The following is a 15353-nucleotide window of genomic DNA, read 5'->3' on the forward strand; positions in this document are numbered from 1 at the left end:
CAAACTTGGAATCCTCCTATGATCAGACTTTATGTTATTTAGGCCTTTAGAGTTAGGTTTCTAGAACTTAGTAGAAATGGTGAGGTGGTTATTTATCTTGTAATTCTCTGAATTGGCAACTCATTTATTTCCTTCTTTCCTTTTCATTTCATTTCATTACCTTTCACTTTCCTTCCTTCTTTTGTTTCTTCCTTCCTTTTCCTTCTTTCTTCTTTCTTTACATCCTTCTTTCTTTTCTCCTCTCTTTCTTTTCGTAAATGCACATTTGCTGACCCCCTTATGAGACATATTTCTATAGGGCAGTGTCTCTCAAAGTGGATCCAAGACCCTTCTGCATCACAATTACATAGGGCATTTACTTAAAGGCCACAACAGCAATAGGAGGATAAACCAAAAGTTTTTTCTTTTTCTTTCTTTTTTTTTTTTTTTTTTTGACAGGGTCTCACTTTGTCTCCCAGGCTGGAGTGCAGTGGCATGATCTTGGCTCACTGCAACCCCTACCTATGAGGCTCAAGTGATTCTCCTGCCTCAGCCTCCTGAGTAGCTGGGACTACAGGTGCATACCAGCACGCCCGGCTAATTTTTGTATTTTTTGTAGAGACAGGGTTTCGCTATGTTGCGCAGGCTGGTCTTCAACTCCTAGACTCAAGTGATCTGCTCACCTCAGTCTCCCAAAATGCTGGGATTACAGGCCTGAGCCAACATGTTCAGCCTAGTTTTTGTTTTTTAAAGAAATGGTTACTATAAGGGAAGGAGAATACATGGTAAGTGGGATAGGAATGGGATAAGAAATCCTTAACATACTTTGTTTCACAGTTTTTTGTGTGCAGATTTGACTTTGAAAACATGTAAATGAGTTACCTGTTTAAAAAAAAAAAAAAAAAAAAAAAAACTCGAAAAGAAGACTACATTTAAAAAGCTAAATGAATCAACTTCCAATTTTAGCCCTTGAGATCAGAAGTTGTTACTCCCATTCTCATGACAATAAAAAGCTAGACAAACTGAAAAGCTATGACTTTTTTGGATCCACTAGAGAACTGAGATTGCCAGGCAAGTGCTGCCCCAGAAGAGTGACCGAAGGATCCAACGAGTCACAACCAAGATCTACTTATCTGGAGCAGAAGTCACTGGAGCCATGAATTAATAGGACGTTTAAGTGGTCATTTTCTTGAATTGTTGAAGGTTAAGTGTAGTTAGCATAATAGGAAGACATTCTTGGGGACCTCAGTCTTAAGGTTTTCATGGGCTTTACCTCTAGCAGCCCCGCCAGGCTCTCATGGTGAAGATCTAAGAAAGATCCCCTCGTGGCTCTATCATGGGGAGGAAAAGACTAATAATTGTGAAATATGTTCAGAGCTTTTTCCGTAATAAAGGTCTATTCTCCAGAGTAGAAATCTTCATCAGAGCCTTGTCCCAGAGCCTTTAGGGAAGAGCATCCCATTCCAGCCCCCTCTAGCCTCCCAGCCTCACCTAAGGAGAGGGGGAAAAGAGAAGCTGTAGAAGAATACTTGTGAACATTACAGTTCAGGCTGGGCATGGTGGCTCACACCTGTAATCCCAGCACTTTGGGAGGCCGAGGTGGGTGGATCACCTGAGGTCAGGAGTTTAAGACCAGCCTGGCCAACATGGTGAAATGCTATTTCTCCTTAAAAAAAAAAAAAAAAAAAAAAAAAATTAGCTGAGTGTGGTGGCCCATGGCCATAGCTCCAGCTACTCAGGAGGCTGAGGTAGGAGAATTGCTTGAACTCAGGAGGCAGAGATTGCAGTGAGCCAAGATTGTGCCACTGTGCTCCAGCCTGGGCAACAGAGTAAGACTCCCATCTCAAAACAAAACAAAACAAACAAAAAAAACAGTTCAGAGACACAGGCCCACTAAAAGGTTTAATTAGAATATTATAGAAGGCTCCCCCTCCCTCATACCTTACAACACTAACAGGGTTCCCGTATAATAATGGGTTACAGATGACATCTTACAGCTGCAAGACTCAGACTGTATCTGAGTAAGAGGAATACTTTAGGGAAGCCTGAAGTCAAGACGGAAGATTAAAAACAAGGACACTGAAGGAGTTTGAAGCCTCTGATACCTGACTACCTCTGACATCTCTGACACCAGACTACAGCAAACATTAAAGTCCACCTCCTATTCAAATTTATGTATGTCTTCACACTAATGGCTCAGTTCCTGTTGCCTAATGCAACATGTCCAGCTTTCAACAAAAAAATTATAAGGTGGCTGGGCACGGCGGCTCACGCCTGTAATCCCAGCACTTTGGGAGGCCAAAGTGGGTGGACTACCTGAGGTCATTTCAAGACCAGCCTGGCCAACATGGCGAAACCCTGTCTCTACTAAAAAAAAAAAAAAAAAAAAAAAAAAAAAAAAAAAAAAATTAGCCAGGCATGGTGGCACATGCCCGTAGTCCCAGCTACTTGGGAGGCTGAGACAGGAGAATCACTTGAATCCAGGAGGTGGAGGTTGCAGTGAACCAAGATCACACCATTGTACTCCAGCCTGGGTGACAGAGCAAGACTCCCTCTCAAAAACAAACAAACAAAAACAAAACAAAAAATATATATATATATAAAGAAAAAAGCAGTCTGAAGAGACAAAGCAAGCACTAGAACCAGATTCAGGTATGACACAGATGTTGGAATTGTCAGGGAATTTAAAACAACGATAATTACTATGTTAAGAGCTCTAGTGGAAAAAGTAAGCAACATGCAAAAGCAGATGGACAGTTTAAGCAGAGAGATGGAAGTTCTAAGATCTAAAGGAAATACTAGAAATCACAAACACTGTTAACAGAAGTGAAGAATATTTTTTATGAATCCTTTAATAGACTTGACATAACTGAAGAAAGAAATCAGCATGCCTGAAGATAAGCCAACAGAAACTTCCCAAACAGAAATGCAAAGACAATGGGGGAAAAAAAAACCAGAAGAGAATATTCAAGAACTGTGGGACAGTTTTCAAAATATGTAACGTACATATAATTAGTATATCAGGAGAAGAAAAAACCAGAGCAAAATAAATATTTGAAGTAATAATGATCAAGAACTTTCTAAAATTAATGACAGACACCAAATCACGGATCTAGGAAGCTCAGATAACACCAAGCAGAATAAACACAAAAACAAAAATAAAAAACACCACACTTAGGCATATCACATTTAAAATGCAAAAAAAAAAAAAAAAAAAGAAAAAATTAAAAAAAAAAAAAATTAAAAAAAAAAAAAAAAAAAAAAAGACAGAGAAAATTGAAAAAAAAAAAAAGGAAAGAAAACGCCTCACCTATAAAGGACCAAGAATAACAATTACAATAAACTTACCAGAAACCGTGCAAAGAGAATGGAGTGATGTATTTAGTGTTATGAGGAAAAAAACACCAAAAATTCCATATTCAGCAAAATTATTCTTCAAAAGTAAAGGAGAAATATAGACATTCTTTAACAAAAACTGAAGGAATTCATTGTCATCAGACCTTCCTTACAATAAATGTTACAAGAAGTTCTTCAAAGAGAGAGAAAGTGATATCAGAAACTCAGATCTAGCTAGGCACTGTGGCTTACAGCTATAATCTCAGCTACTTGGGAGGCTGAGACCAGGAGTGCAAGGCTGCAGTGAGCTGTGATTGTGCCACTGTACTCTGGCCTGGGTGACAAAGTGAGACCCCATATCTAGTATTTAAAAAAAAAAAAAAAAAAAGCCTGGCCAACATGGTGAAACCCCATCTCTATCATAAAACACAAAAACTAGCCAGGCGTGATGGTACACGCCTATAATCCCAGCTACTTGGAAGGTTGAAGCCGAGAATTGCTTGAATCCAGAAGGTGGAGGTTGCAGTGAGCCAAGATCACACCACTGCACTCCAGCCTGGGTGACAGAGCGAGACCCTGTCTCAAAAAAACAAAAACAAAAGAAAACAAAAGCAAAAACTCAGATCTATGTAAAGAAAATAAGAGCATTGGAGAAAGTATAAAGGTAAAATAAAATCTTTCATTTCTCTTGATCTAAAACATTACTGCAGTTTAAGGGAATAATATTAACAATATAATGGGTGTTTACAGCATATAGATAAGTAAATAAATGACAACAACGTCATAAGGGACAGGAGAGAAGAATTGGGAATGTTCTGCTAAAGTGCCTGTGCTACAGGTTAATAATGCTATTTGAGCGTGAACTTACATTAGTTAGAAAGGTGTGTTGAAAACTCTAGAGGAATCAATAACATTTTTTAAAAAGCCAACTACAATGCACTGAGAGAGAAGATAAAATGCCCAATTAAAACCAAACAAGGTAGTAAAAGAAGTCTCTGACAATGGATAGAAAACAGTTACAAACATAGTTGACACTCCCAGAAATATATTAATCATTGCTTTAAATATGAATATCTAAATATGCCAATTAAAAGATTATCAAAGTGGATTTTTAAAAACTAGATTCAATGTATGTTGTCTACAGAAACACATTTTTAATATAAAGACTGATAGATTATAAGTAACGGGGATAGAGGAAGACATCCTGGTCAACACGGTGAAAATGTCTCCGTGCGCCTTTAGTCCCAGCTACTCGGGAGGCTGAGGCAGGAGAATTGCTTGAACTCAAGAGGCGGAGGTTTCAGTGAGCTGAGATCGCACGACGGCACTCCAGCCTGGGCAACAGAGCGAGATTCCGTCAAAAGAAAAGAAAGCTGGAATAACTCTACTAATTTCAGACAAAACAGACTTCAGAACGAGAGAAATTATCAGGAACAAAGAAGGGCACTAAATAATAATGAAAGAATCAGTTTTCCAAGAAGGTATAACAATTGAATAAAGCTGATAATTTATCCAGATTTTTTCCCCAAAGGATTTTGAAACAATTATTTGACTGTATAGCTTGTGCAAAATACACTCTAATGACAAAGAGCGCTGTAATAAAATGACCTTAAACTGTTTCCCATAATCATATTGTTAGTAATAATACAGAACTGTAATTTTGAAACGATTATACACACACATAACTATAAAGAATACTGTCTTATCAGGACTTATAGCCAAGTGCAAGAGACAGACATAAAAGCTAATAATCATGGCAACATGATAAATAATATAATAGAGATATGAACAAGATTCGAGGATAATAGCCAGGAGGAAATACTGAACTTTTTGTGATAAAGTCAGGCAGAGCTTCCCAGAAGAAGTAACAATTGCACGATATATGAATTTCTAGTACAAAGTGAGAACGGCAATCCAGGCCAAGAAAATTTACGAAGACAAAGGCATGGCTTGGTTGGAAAGCTACAAAAATGCTTTGACAGGAACGGGGAACACTGTATGCCCAGAAAAGAAGGCTAGAAATATGGAGAAGTGAGCGACTAAAATAGGCAAAAGGGCCTTGCATACCAATGTAAAGAGCTTATACTTGAACCTGTAAATGATGATACACCGTGGACAATTAATATCAGGTAAGGGACATAATCAGATTTGCCTTAGAGAAAGATTACTAAACAGTGGTATAGAGGCTGGAGGGTGTTTTAAAAGAGAGGGAGACTAGAGGCATAGAGTCCACCATTTTAGAAGCTTACCAAATGCTCTAAATACCATTTCCCACTGAAAGGAACCAGGACTCCTTGGAGAAATAGCTGATTCCATGTCTAAGGCAAAAAATAAATAAATAAATAAAATTTAAAAAATTAAATAAATGTAAAAGATGAACCTGGATCATCTTGTCATGCCACAGAGCAAGGAAGCCATCAAAAGCCACAAGGGTCATGTCAAAAGGCTTGGGGACCAATTGACAGATAGGATAATTTTAGTGTAAAAAGAATAATATAATGGATTGAAGCATCTCAAATTTGTTAAATTCTTTAAGATCATAATACTACTACAACAAAATATCCAATAAGGGCCACCTTTGGAATAATTTAGGAAACAAAATTATTATTGTAAAAACTGGCAAGTAAAGGGGGAAAGTCAAATATTTATCCTGCCTTTGTTATATGAACTCTGTCTCAAGGCAACAAAATACTGGATGGAAATAATTTTATAGAGAATTCGAGCTATACATGCAGAAGGGATTTTATAGAGAATTCTAGCTATACATGCAGAAGAGATGATAAAATCAAATATTACCATTTTGCAGACCCTAAGAAAAAATAATGGATCTAAGTAATGGTCATCAATGGCTGTTAAAACCACTAGGTGAACAACTGATGAGGAACTTTATAAAAATGGATCAGGTTGGTAACACCTGAACCCACTGATCTTCTTAACACAGACATTATATGAATCCCAATGTTAGGTAACAGAAAGTACACACCACCACCTGTGCTACTCTTGCCAAAACCTTGAATCTGAACCTGATCGAGTCTCTAGACCCAATTACCAATTTACAGACACTACAGGGGACAGAGGAGCATGTAAAACAACCCAGCAGTGATGCCATTAGCAGATTGCAGAATGTTGGGCACGCAACACGACAAATGACCTGATTTTGTCACTAAATGGAATAAAATAAGGACAAGAAATCTCCATATTTAAAGAGACCTAAGAGATATAGCAAACAAATGCATTGCATGGATTTGGTTTGGATCTTAATTCAAACAAACCGACTTAAATTATCAGATAGGCAAATTTTGACAATAAATAGTTGATGGTTATGGAATTATTATTGATGTTTTAGGAGTGATAATGGTTGTGATTTTTTTTAAAATCCTTGTGTTTTATAGATACATGCTGGGAGTGTTTATGGATGAAGTATATGATGTCTGGATTTGTGTTGAAATAAACCTGTTAGAGGTGAAGGGCTGGGGAGGGGAATAGGGTAGATTTACAGATGAATCGACATTGATCCCACGTTGATAATAATTGCCTTATGGTTACTTTCTTATGGGGGTTCTCTGCATTACTCTTATTTTATATTTATTTGAATTGTTTTATAATAAAACTTTCTTGAAGTACATATTGCTGGGCCCACTGCAGACCTTCTTAATCAGAACCTCAGGGGACAAGACTCACTAGTGTGCTTCGATATAAAGCCCTCCAGCTGATTCTGCAACACTAAATTTAAGGAACAGTGTTCTATGGATAACAATTCCCTCCCATTTATATCTCCAGTTCTAACCTCTCCACTAAACCCTAAACTTATATATCAAAATGCCAATTTGACATCTGCAGTGGATGCCCAAGAGGCATCTCAAACCATACATGACTGAGAAGAGGTATTGGTTTTGCCCCAAACCTGTTTGACTCCAGACTTCTCCATCTTAGTAAATAGGACCACAATTTACCCCGTTGTTAGAGTTAAAAACAGAAGAGTTTCTGCATTCTTCTCTTATTCTCATTCCCTACCTCCATCCATCAGCAGGCCTTGTTTTACTTCCAGCGTATACCCCGAACCTGTCCGTTTCTCCTATCTCCATACCTACCATCTTTTAAGAAGTCACCATACAATTTGCCTGGACCCCAACCCCAACCCTAACCCCTACTCCTATCCCTACTCTTACCCTAACCCTATTACTGCTGCAACAAGGCTGTATCACAAACCACCCAAGGACATAGTGGTTTACAATAACAAGCATATATCACAGGTCTGCTGGTTGGCTAGGCAGTCCTGTTTCAGGCTACAGTCATAGTGCATTGTGGAAATAAAGGTTCATGTAGGTTGGGCAACCTGGAGGCCTGGCTTCTGGTGGCTCTGGGGATGAGCTCAGATCTGAAGCACATGCTATAGTCCCAAGGGTTTCTTCCAGAAAGGCTGGCTTAAGCTGAAATGGATGCTGAGAGTAGCCAGCTAGGGTTCTTCCATAGACTTTACGCTTTAAGGCGATTCACAGTTGTGAAGCCATCACCAGAGAGATGTTCCTCACTAGCACCTCTATAGCTCCCCTTATGTCTGCAGATTGCCTAGGTTCAAATCTTGACCCTGTTGTTACTTGTGTGACCTTAAGTAAGTTATCTAACCTCTTTGTGCCTCATGGAAGTGGGTATAATAAAAATACCTATCTCACGGGATTTTTGTGACAATGAAGCCTTAGAACTGTGCCTGGTTCTTAGTAAATGCTTAATAAGCATTAGCTATTATTAGTAATGGTCTCACCATCTTAAAGGAAAAGACATTAATATATCAAAACCCTACTTATAGACCTGTCTTCCCCCTTTAAGATGGTAAGACTATTACCAACAACTTTCAGTGGCTTGTAACAACAAACATTTATTTCTTGCTCGCAGTTCTGTGGGTCCCTGGGAAAAAGAGGAGCTCTTCAAACTGCCCGGCAGGTTCTGGTTGGCTCCATGTGTCTCTCATTCTGGGACCAGTGACTACTTGGAGTTTGCTCAAGGCAAGTCAGGAGTTCAAGAGTACTAGCCAAACCACCCTCAGGACGTGTAAGGCCTCTGGTTTGGTTTAACATATGTTGTCTGCTCACATTCTGTTGGCGAAAGCAAGCCAATAGCCAAACCCCAAATCAGTGGGAAGGGAAGCCAGAGCAGGGCAGAGAGGGAAGAGAGAATTAGGAATAAGTAATACCATCTACCACATCAGACAAGTCAATAATTACAATGAAGTGAGTGCTGGGTTTGGAAAGTACAGGGATTTTAAGATTACAGCAGTGGAGGCAGAGCACACCCCATCATCTAAAAGGGATCCACCCTGCACCTTCCTCTTTCCTGCTGCTCATTCATCCATTCCAGGGGATTCAGCAGCTACCCAGGTCTACACAAGCAGTGCCAACTCCACACCTTTGTGGGTCTGCCTGCCTGTCATTGCTACTGGGCTACTGGGAAGTTTTAAGGGCCCTTCAAATCCTTCTCTCTTGCTGCCAAGTCTTCCCTCCTCATGTCACATCCTGGTACCAATAGCTACTCATTGCCCAAGTCAGAAACCTGGGCATCCCTTCTCCCTCCCCATCCCTGGCCACAACTAATCAACATCAAGCGTGGGAATACAGCTTCCTTGGTATCTCCTGAACCCTGCCCCCACTGCCATGTACCTGTGTCAGGTCATCCCAATCCCTCCCTCCCAATGACCACCCCGTCCTGCAACCAACCCCCATCTGGCCGCCACACATTTTGAGATCTCTTCACATTTTGAGATCTCTTCAAAATGTAGATTTAGTCCTATATGCACCAAACCCTTCCAGGATACATTTCTTGGCATGGCCCCAGCTTACCTCCTCATGACATGGCCTGTTAATCCTCTCTTCTTCTCTTGGGTTCCGTGTCTAGCCAGGCTAGGCTCCAGTCCCAAACACACTCCTCTTTCCCCGTACCTCTGTCTGTAACACCCTCAACCCCCTTCTCTGGTTAGTTCAGCTCCTGGCTGGGTCACCCCTTCCTCCAGGAGGCCTGCCTTGACACCAGCCTCTGAGGATCAGTCACATGGCCCTCTCTTTGCTCTCACAGCACCCACACTTTCCCCATCACCCCCTCCCTGCCCCTGTGCTATGTTCTATTGAGATTTCAAGCCTCTGCAGGATAGGAATTGGATAATTCATGACCGTGTCCACAGTGTCTGTCAAGGGCAAGAGAACCACACTGAACCCCAGTTGTTCTCCTAAAAGTGGAGACAATAATGTTTTAGTTGTGTTGTGAGGATGAAATGAACTAATGCATGGAAGATGCCTGCCCCGTGGAAACACGTAATGAATATATTAATAGTAAATGGTAGCTCTTACTATTTATGATGTTGACAGCATTAAATCTAAGCAAACATTTTATTGAAGTATGAAATACGTTCCGAAAAATGCACAAACTCACAAGTGTCACAGTCAGTGAACTGTCACAAATGAACACACCCTTGTGACTGGACCCTGGATACCATTATTTTTAAGCTCAAATGTCAGCTTCTCAGAGAGGCCCTGCCTGACTTCCTCTCCCACCTCCTAATTCTATGTCGTGTATATTATCTCTTTCCCCTCACTCCCATGTGAACTTCAGGAGAGCAAGATTTTTTTTTTTTTTTTTTTTGGTCTATTTTGTTCAGTTCTGTATCCCCTGCTTCCTAGAATAGTTCTGGACACATAGTAGATGCACAATAAAAATTTACCAAGAAATGAGTGAGCGATTATTATTTTCATTTCTTTAAGCTCCCAGGCGCTGCAGCACGGTCATGGCCGAGCACTCACGTCCTCCCAGGTGAAGCAGCGCTGGGCCTGGACCAGCTGCACCTGGCCCGGCTCTGAGCTGTGCTGGGCTGGGTCCGGGCTTCCTGCCGCCCACGGCTCCGGGTTCTTCCGCCTCACTCCTGGCCCGTGAGCCTGGCTCACCTCACCCTACCCACGTTCACTCTGCGTGCAAAAATTAAAATAATAATAACAGCAACAATAATAATCTCATCCGCCCTGGAGACCACCAGTGCCCCCGTGGCATCCCTCAAGGACTCTCTCGCGAGGTCCGAAACACTCCGGGCGGTGGCAGCCGCCCACCCTGGGGACGCGCTCCTGGCCGCGGGAAAGCCCCCGGCCAGGCTCCATCTACGCACAGTCAGACCCTCCCGCTGTCTGAAGGAGGCTTTTACTCTTCAGCCTACTCCAGTGGCAGAGAAGCTAAGGCTGCAAGAGGCGAACGCGGACAGTCAGATCTGACTTCGAATTCCGCAGTCATTGCTGCCAGGCATACCACGAGGACGCGCGGTGACCACCACCATGGCCTTCGGCTGCCAAAGGTTTCCATCGACCTCTTTCCCATCACCAGCATCGCAGCGGGAAAGAATGTGCCTGGCGCCGTTCTGGGCACTGGGCATGAGGTGGTGAACAAAGTCCTCCAGAAATAAACCGGGTAATGAGCCGGGCAGCGGCCGGGGCAGGAAGGGACCTTCGCAGAGAGTGATCAAGCACAGCCCCTCCGAGGAGGCGACGTTCAGCTGAGACCAGGGTGACGCAAAGGTGTCGGCCGGTTAGGCACCTGTGAGGAAGGAGGAGCCGGCAGAATGCCAAGTAGAGGGAACAGCAAATGCCCGGCTCCTTGTATAACCACTGCCTCAGTTATCTTCCTCCAAACCTTGAGAGGGGGCAACTTTGCTACATTTCACAGACGAGGAAGCTGAGGCCCAGAGTGTGAAGGAATTTACAGAGCTGGGATTCGAACCCCGCGCTACCGTCAGTCCATCCCGGGCTCTGTCCGGCCAGTACCGCGCGCCGCCCCCTTCCTCCCGCACCGTGACCTTAACTCGGCACGTGCTGGCCCCTCGGGCCCCCCAGCCCCCGTACATTGTCTCACTCAGCTCTGATTGTGGGGAGGGGGACGGACCGGGGGGCGGGGGACGTCTTTCCGAAGGATGGCTGGAAGCAGCGCGCAGCCAGGGGCCGGGGGTTAGAGACCCCCACCCCCGCTCGACGTTAGGGACTCCGCGCTTCCCCGCCCCCGCCGCGGCCGGCCGGCGCTGCCTCTGTCCATGGTCAAAGCACCCGGGGTAATCCGCCTTTCTCTTCCGCCCGCCGGGCCCCATTCATATTCTAATCACAGCGCGGCCGGCCCGCGAACGGCCACTTTATCGGGGCCCGCAGGAGACGCAGCTTGCTCCCCCCGACTTCCACTTCCAGCACCCCCCCGGCCCTTGCCCCCCTCTTTCTGCACTTTCAACTCCGCCGAGGAGGGGGTCCCTGGGAAAACCGCGTCCCCACTTGGACGCCGGGGCTTCTCACAAACTTCGAGGCCGACTGGGGGACGGCGGTGGGGTAGGGAGGGCAGGGGGAGGGCGGAGGAACAGAGACAGACAGACTGACAGAGTTACGGGAAGAGGCGCGGGGGAGGGGGAGGACGGTACAGAGAGACCGAGGGGGATAGAGACAGAGAGGGGCAGAGTCCTAGGGGGAGACAAAGAGAAGTGGAGGCAGGGTCTGGACAGAGACACTTGCAGCCAAGGAAGGAGAAATAGAGGGACAGAGACAGAGGCACAGAGGACGAGAGGGACAGAGAGCTAGAGACAGACAACGGGAGACAGGCGGAGAGAGCGAGATGGAAGGAGAGAAACAGGATGAAGGACCCAGGCCCAGAGGAAGACAGAAAGTTCTGGAGGTGGCGAACCAGCCACTCACCTCCTACCCGCCTAGCGGCCTTCTCACGCTCAGATTGGGGGATGGGATCTTAGGGTTTCAGTTCCCCTTCCCCGCCCTTTCCCCCTCAAGCTCGCCTCACTCCCCCACGCGTGTCTGTGGATCCGCGTGTAAGGGGTCAAGACATATCCCCGCCCGCATTCCCAGGGCCACCACCAGAAATCTAACCCAGGACCAAAATGGGGGGTGGGGGCGCAAGAGAAGGAAGGGAGTGGGGCCCCACTCGTGGTAGCGCGGGCGACTCCCCAGGCTCCAGGAGTTCCCCGCGGCTACCCCCCCCCCGCTCCCCTCCCCGTCTGCCTGCGCTACGCGGGGCCCGATGGCGGGGAAGGGCCGGGAGGGGGAGGGGGCCACATCTAAGCCAATTTTGATTTCGCCTATAATGAGTGCCGGGCGAAGGCTGGAGAAGGCCTCTGGAACTTTAAATAAGAAAAACGTTGCTAATGCTATAATAGAAGGGGGAAGTCGGAGGGCTGGGATTGCGTCGCTCTGAGCCCCCCTTTTCGGAGGCGGCTTTTCTTATTCAAAACAGGCCCACAATGGGCTTCACAGTGCGCCTCGCCACGGCCCCATCTGACGAGCGGCCATTCATCAGGCCGGCTGGCCTATCAATGACATTGCTCCCATCGGGGCTCCTATAAAATGATGCTTTTTCCCATGAAACATCCGCAAACATTTTGACGGGTTTGGCTTTGCCCGGCTGGATTACTGAGTGTCCCCTCGCTCGCTCGCTTTTTCTCTCTCCCCCTTCACCGAGCTCGCTCCCTTCTCACCCTCTCTCTCCTCTTTTCTTCTTTCTCTTTTCTTTCCTCTTCTTTTTCTTTTCTTTTCCTTTCCTTCTTTATCCTTGTGCCCCCTCACACTCTGCGTCTCTCTCTCTCCCCTTCTCCCTCCCTCACTCCCTTCCTCCCTGGGCATCTCTAGCACAGGGGATCCCCAAACATCAGGACTTTTGGGGGGCGCCTGTGCTGTCCATGGGAAGAGCATGCATTGTGGGTTACTGGAGGAACCCGACATGGATTCCACAGGTTAGTGCTACTGGTGGGGGGTTGGGGGGATACATTGGGAGGGAAGGAGAAGGGAGAGGGGGAACTTTAGAAAGAAGTTGGGAAAAGTTCAGACGGGTCAACTTGACAGTGGAACCCCAAAGAATATTGGAGAGCTTGCAGAAGTTTTCAATTAGAGGCGATGTGTGTAAGTGGATGAGTGGAAGTATGTGTATAAGCGTGTGATTGTGTACGTGTGTGTGTTCGTGCGCGCGCGCGAAGGAGCGCGCTTTCGCTTGCCCTGGACACAAAGTTACGTAAAGATGCGCTGGCTCGCGGCGAGCTCGAGGTGCCACTTGCAGAAACTTTGCCAGCCGACCTCCCCCTCCCGGGCCCGGTCCTCCTCCGGTATGGGGACCTCGGAATAGCGGTGCGCTCGGGTTCTGGCAGCCAGGGCCGGGAAGCCGAGCGGAACGCCCCGAGGCAGGGGAGGGTGACTGCTTCGCACTGCGCCTGGGAGGTGGGGACCGAAGCTCCGGCTGGTAGAGACGCGCAGCTGGAGGGAGTGGCGGCGGCGAACCCGGTGGTCCTGGGGAATCTACAGAAACGGGAGGTGGGAGTCCTGGGCTGTGGGGGCGGGCTTTTAGCTTTTCTGCCAGGAAGGGGCACCCAACGCCGGGCTCGGGGGCTGTGACCTTGCTGGAGGGAGGGCAGGACGCAGAATAGCTCGCTAAACTCGGCGTTGGGGTCTGCAAACTGCTCTGCAGTTCAAGAGTTGCTGGGCGTCAGGTTTTGGGGGCGCCGCGGTCCTTAACAACGAAAAAGGGATGCCAAGGAATCTTTCACAACAAAAATGCCCGGTATCTCGGTTCTTCCTCCAGTAGTTTTCGCCACCTCCCACTCCTAGCACCTTTGAAGAACCGTCACACTTCTAGATCTGTTACGCTTCCTAAGTCCCATGCAGGTGGAAGTTCTCTTACAGTTCACCCACCCCCCCAGGCTCATTCTTGCAACCAAGCTATTCTCATTTTGGCCCCGCTGCAGCCTCAGGGTTTCTTGGGGTGATGAGGTCAGGGAGAAGCAGAAATAGGGCAATGGACGTAGCCTGGGCCGTGGCGAGGTTTGAGAGAATGCCTGCACACATATGCTGCTGGGCATTGCAGCGTGGAGCAACAAGTGCCTTCCAGCCCCCGCCGTCCCCTAAGCATGCACGTCCCTTCCTTGAGCAAATAAATGCCGCATGAATGTCTCCCCAACTCCACGCCTAGGCAGGCTGGATATGGAAGTGGGGTGGAGGCTGGGGTCATGGGGCATTGCCCCAGAAGGTCTTTCCTCAGTCCCTGCAGAAATATTTAAGGCCTCTCCAGGTTTCCGCTGCAGCCCTGGTGGCCCAGACACCGGGCTGCTCTTGCCAGGGGGGATATTCGGTGTTTTAGGGTAGTTGTCGATCTCTGATTCCTAGAGTCAAGGCCCTCCCTGATTGCCCTCCTCTGGGTGGGTGTGAGCCCCCAGGGAGTGGGGAAAGGCTAAGCCCCGAAGTTCTCCTTCCTATACCCGATGACAAACGAAGGCAAGGAGAAGAGTCGCCTGCCCGCGTGCGCCTCCGGACACAGCGGGCCCCGCTGAGGTCTCTGCTGGCGGTAAAGCGGGAGCCCAGAGAAGGAAAAGCGCCTTTTCCACCATTTTTTCATCTCAAGCGCTGCGCCTTCACCACCTCCTGAGAACCCTAACATTAAAAATGCATATCCTTAACAAAATTAAACTCATGTCTGCAGAGTTTGTGGCCAAGTATTTTCGAGCGCCCCACGCAGGGACATAGGGTCTGCCTACATCGCAAACCTGCAGAGTGGCCCAGCTGGGGTTTTTAGCTGCCTCCTCCACCTGACCAGGGCCCCTCGGTACTTCTGGGGAGGACTGTGGGGCTGTGGATACGTGGTGTTTTCTGTTCTGGATGCAACTGGTGGTCGTGGGAGCACCGGGTCCTCTTCACCTCAACTGCAAACACTCCAAAGAGGTTCTGAAACAGAAATCCTTTCCCCATCCACCTCTCCCCCTTTTGTATACCCGAGACATCCCTAGGTCACCACCCTGAACGCAAAATCAAAAGTTTTGGTACACGACAGTGTGAAGAAATGACAAGAGGCGCACCAGGTGACATTTCCCTCGGACTTGCAAAACCGACGACGACAAGGGAAGTGCGGCTCGGCGCGGTCCAGTCCAGAAGCCTTCCCTCACCTCCCTTCCAGAGAATTTAATCCAATTAGCTTTTCTTCTGAGTTTCCCTTGTTATGTAAAGGTCCTTTCTCCTTGGCTTGCAGAGACGGGCGCTCCACGG

General features: G+C 46.6%; 1 protein-coding gene and 1 long non-coding RNA gene across 2 annotated transcripts in view; one reads left to right on the forward strand and one right to left on the reverse strand.

The window, feature by feature from the left end:
- LOC112634091 overlaps window positions 1-15353 on the reverse strand; it is a 274927-nt gene that overhangs the window by 71689 nt on the left and 187885 nt on the right. The window lies entirely within an intron of this gene.
- Window positions 12560-15353, forward strand: part of RFX4 (regulatory factor X4) — a 179309-nt gene continuing 176515 nt past the window's right edge. Inside the window, exon 1 of the mRNA XM_025401166.1 lies at window positions 12560-13060. Coding sequence (XP_025256951.1) covers window positions 13018-13060 — 43 coding nt within the window. The 5' untranslated portion in view covers window positions 12560-13017. The remainder of the gene's footprint in view (window positions 13061-15353) is intronic.

Source organism: Theropithecus gelada, chromosome 11, assembly GCF_003255815.1.
Source record: "Theropithecus gelada isolate Dixy chromosome 11, Tgel_1.0, whole genome shotgun sequence".
Classification (NCBI taxonomy): domain Eukaryota; kingdom Metazoa; phylum Chordata; class Mammalia; order Primates; family Cercopithecidae; genus Theropithecus; species Theropithecus gelada.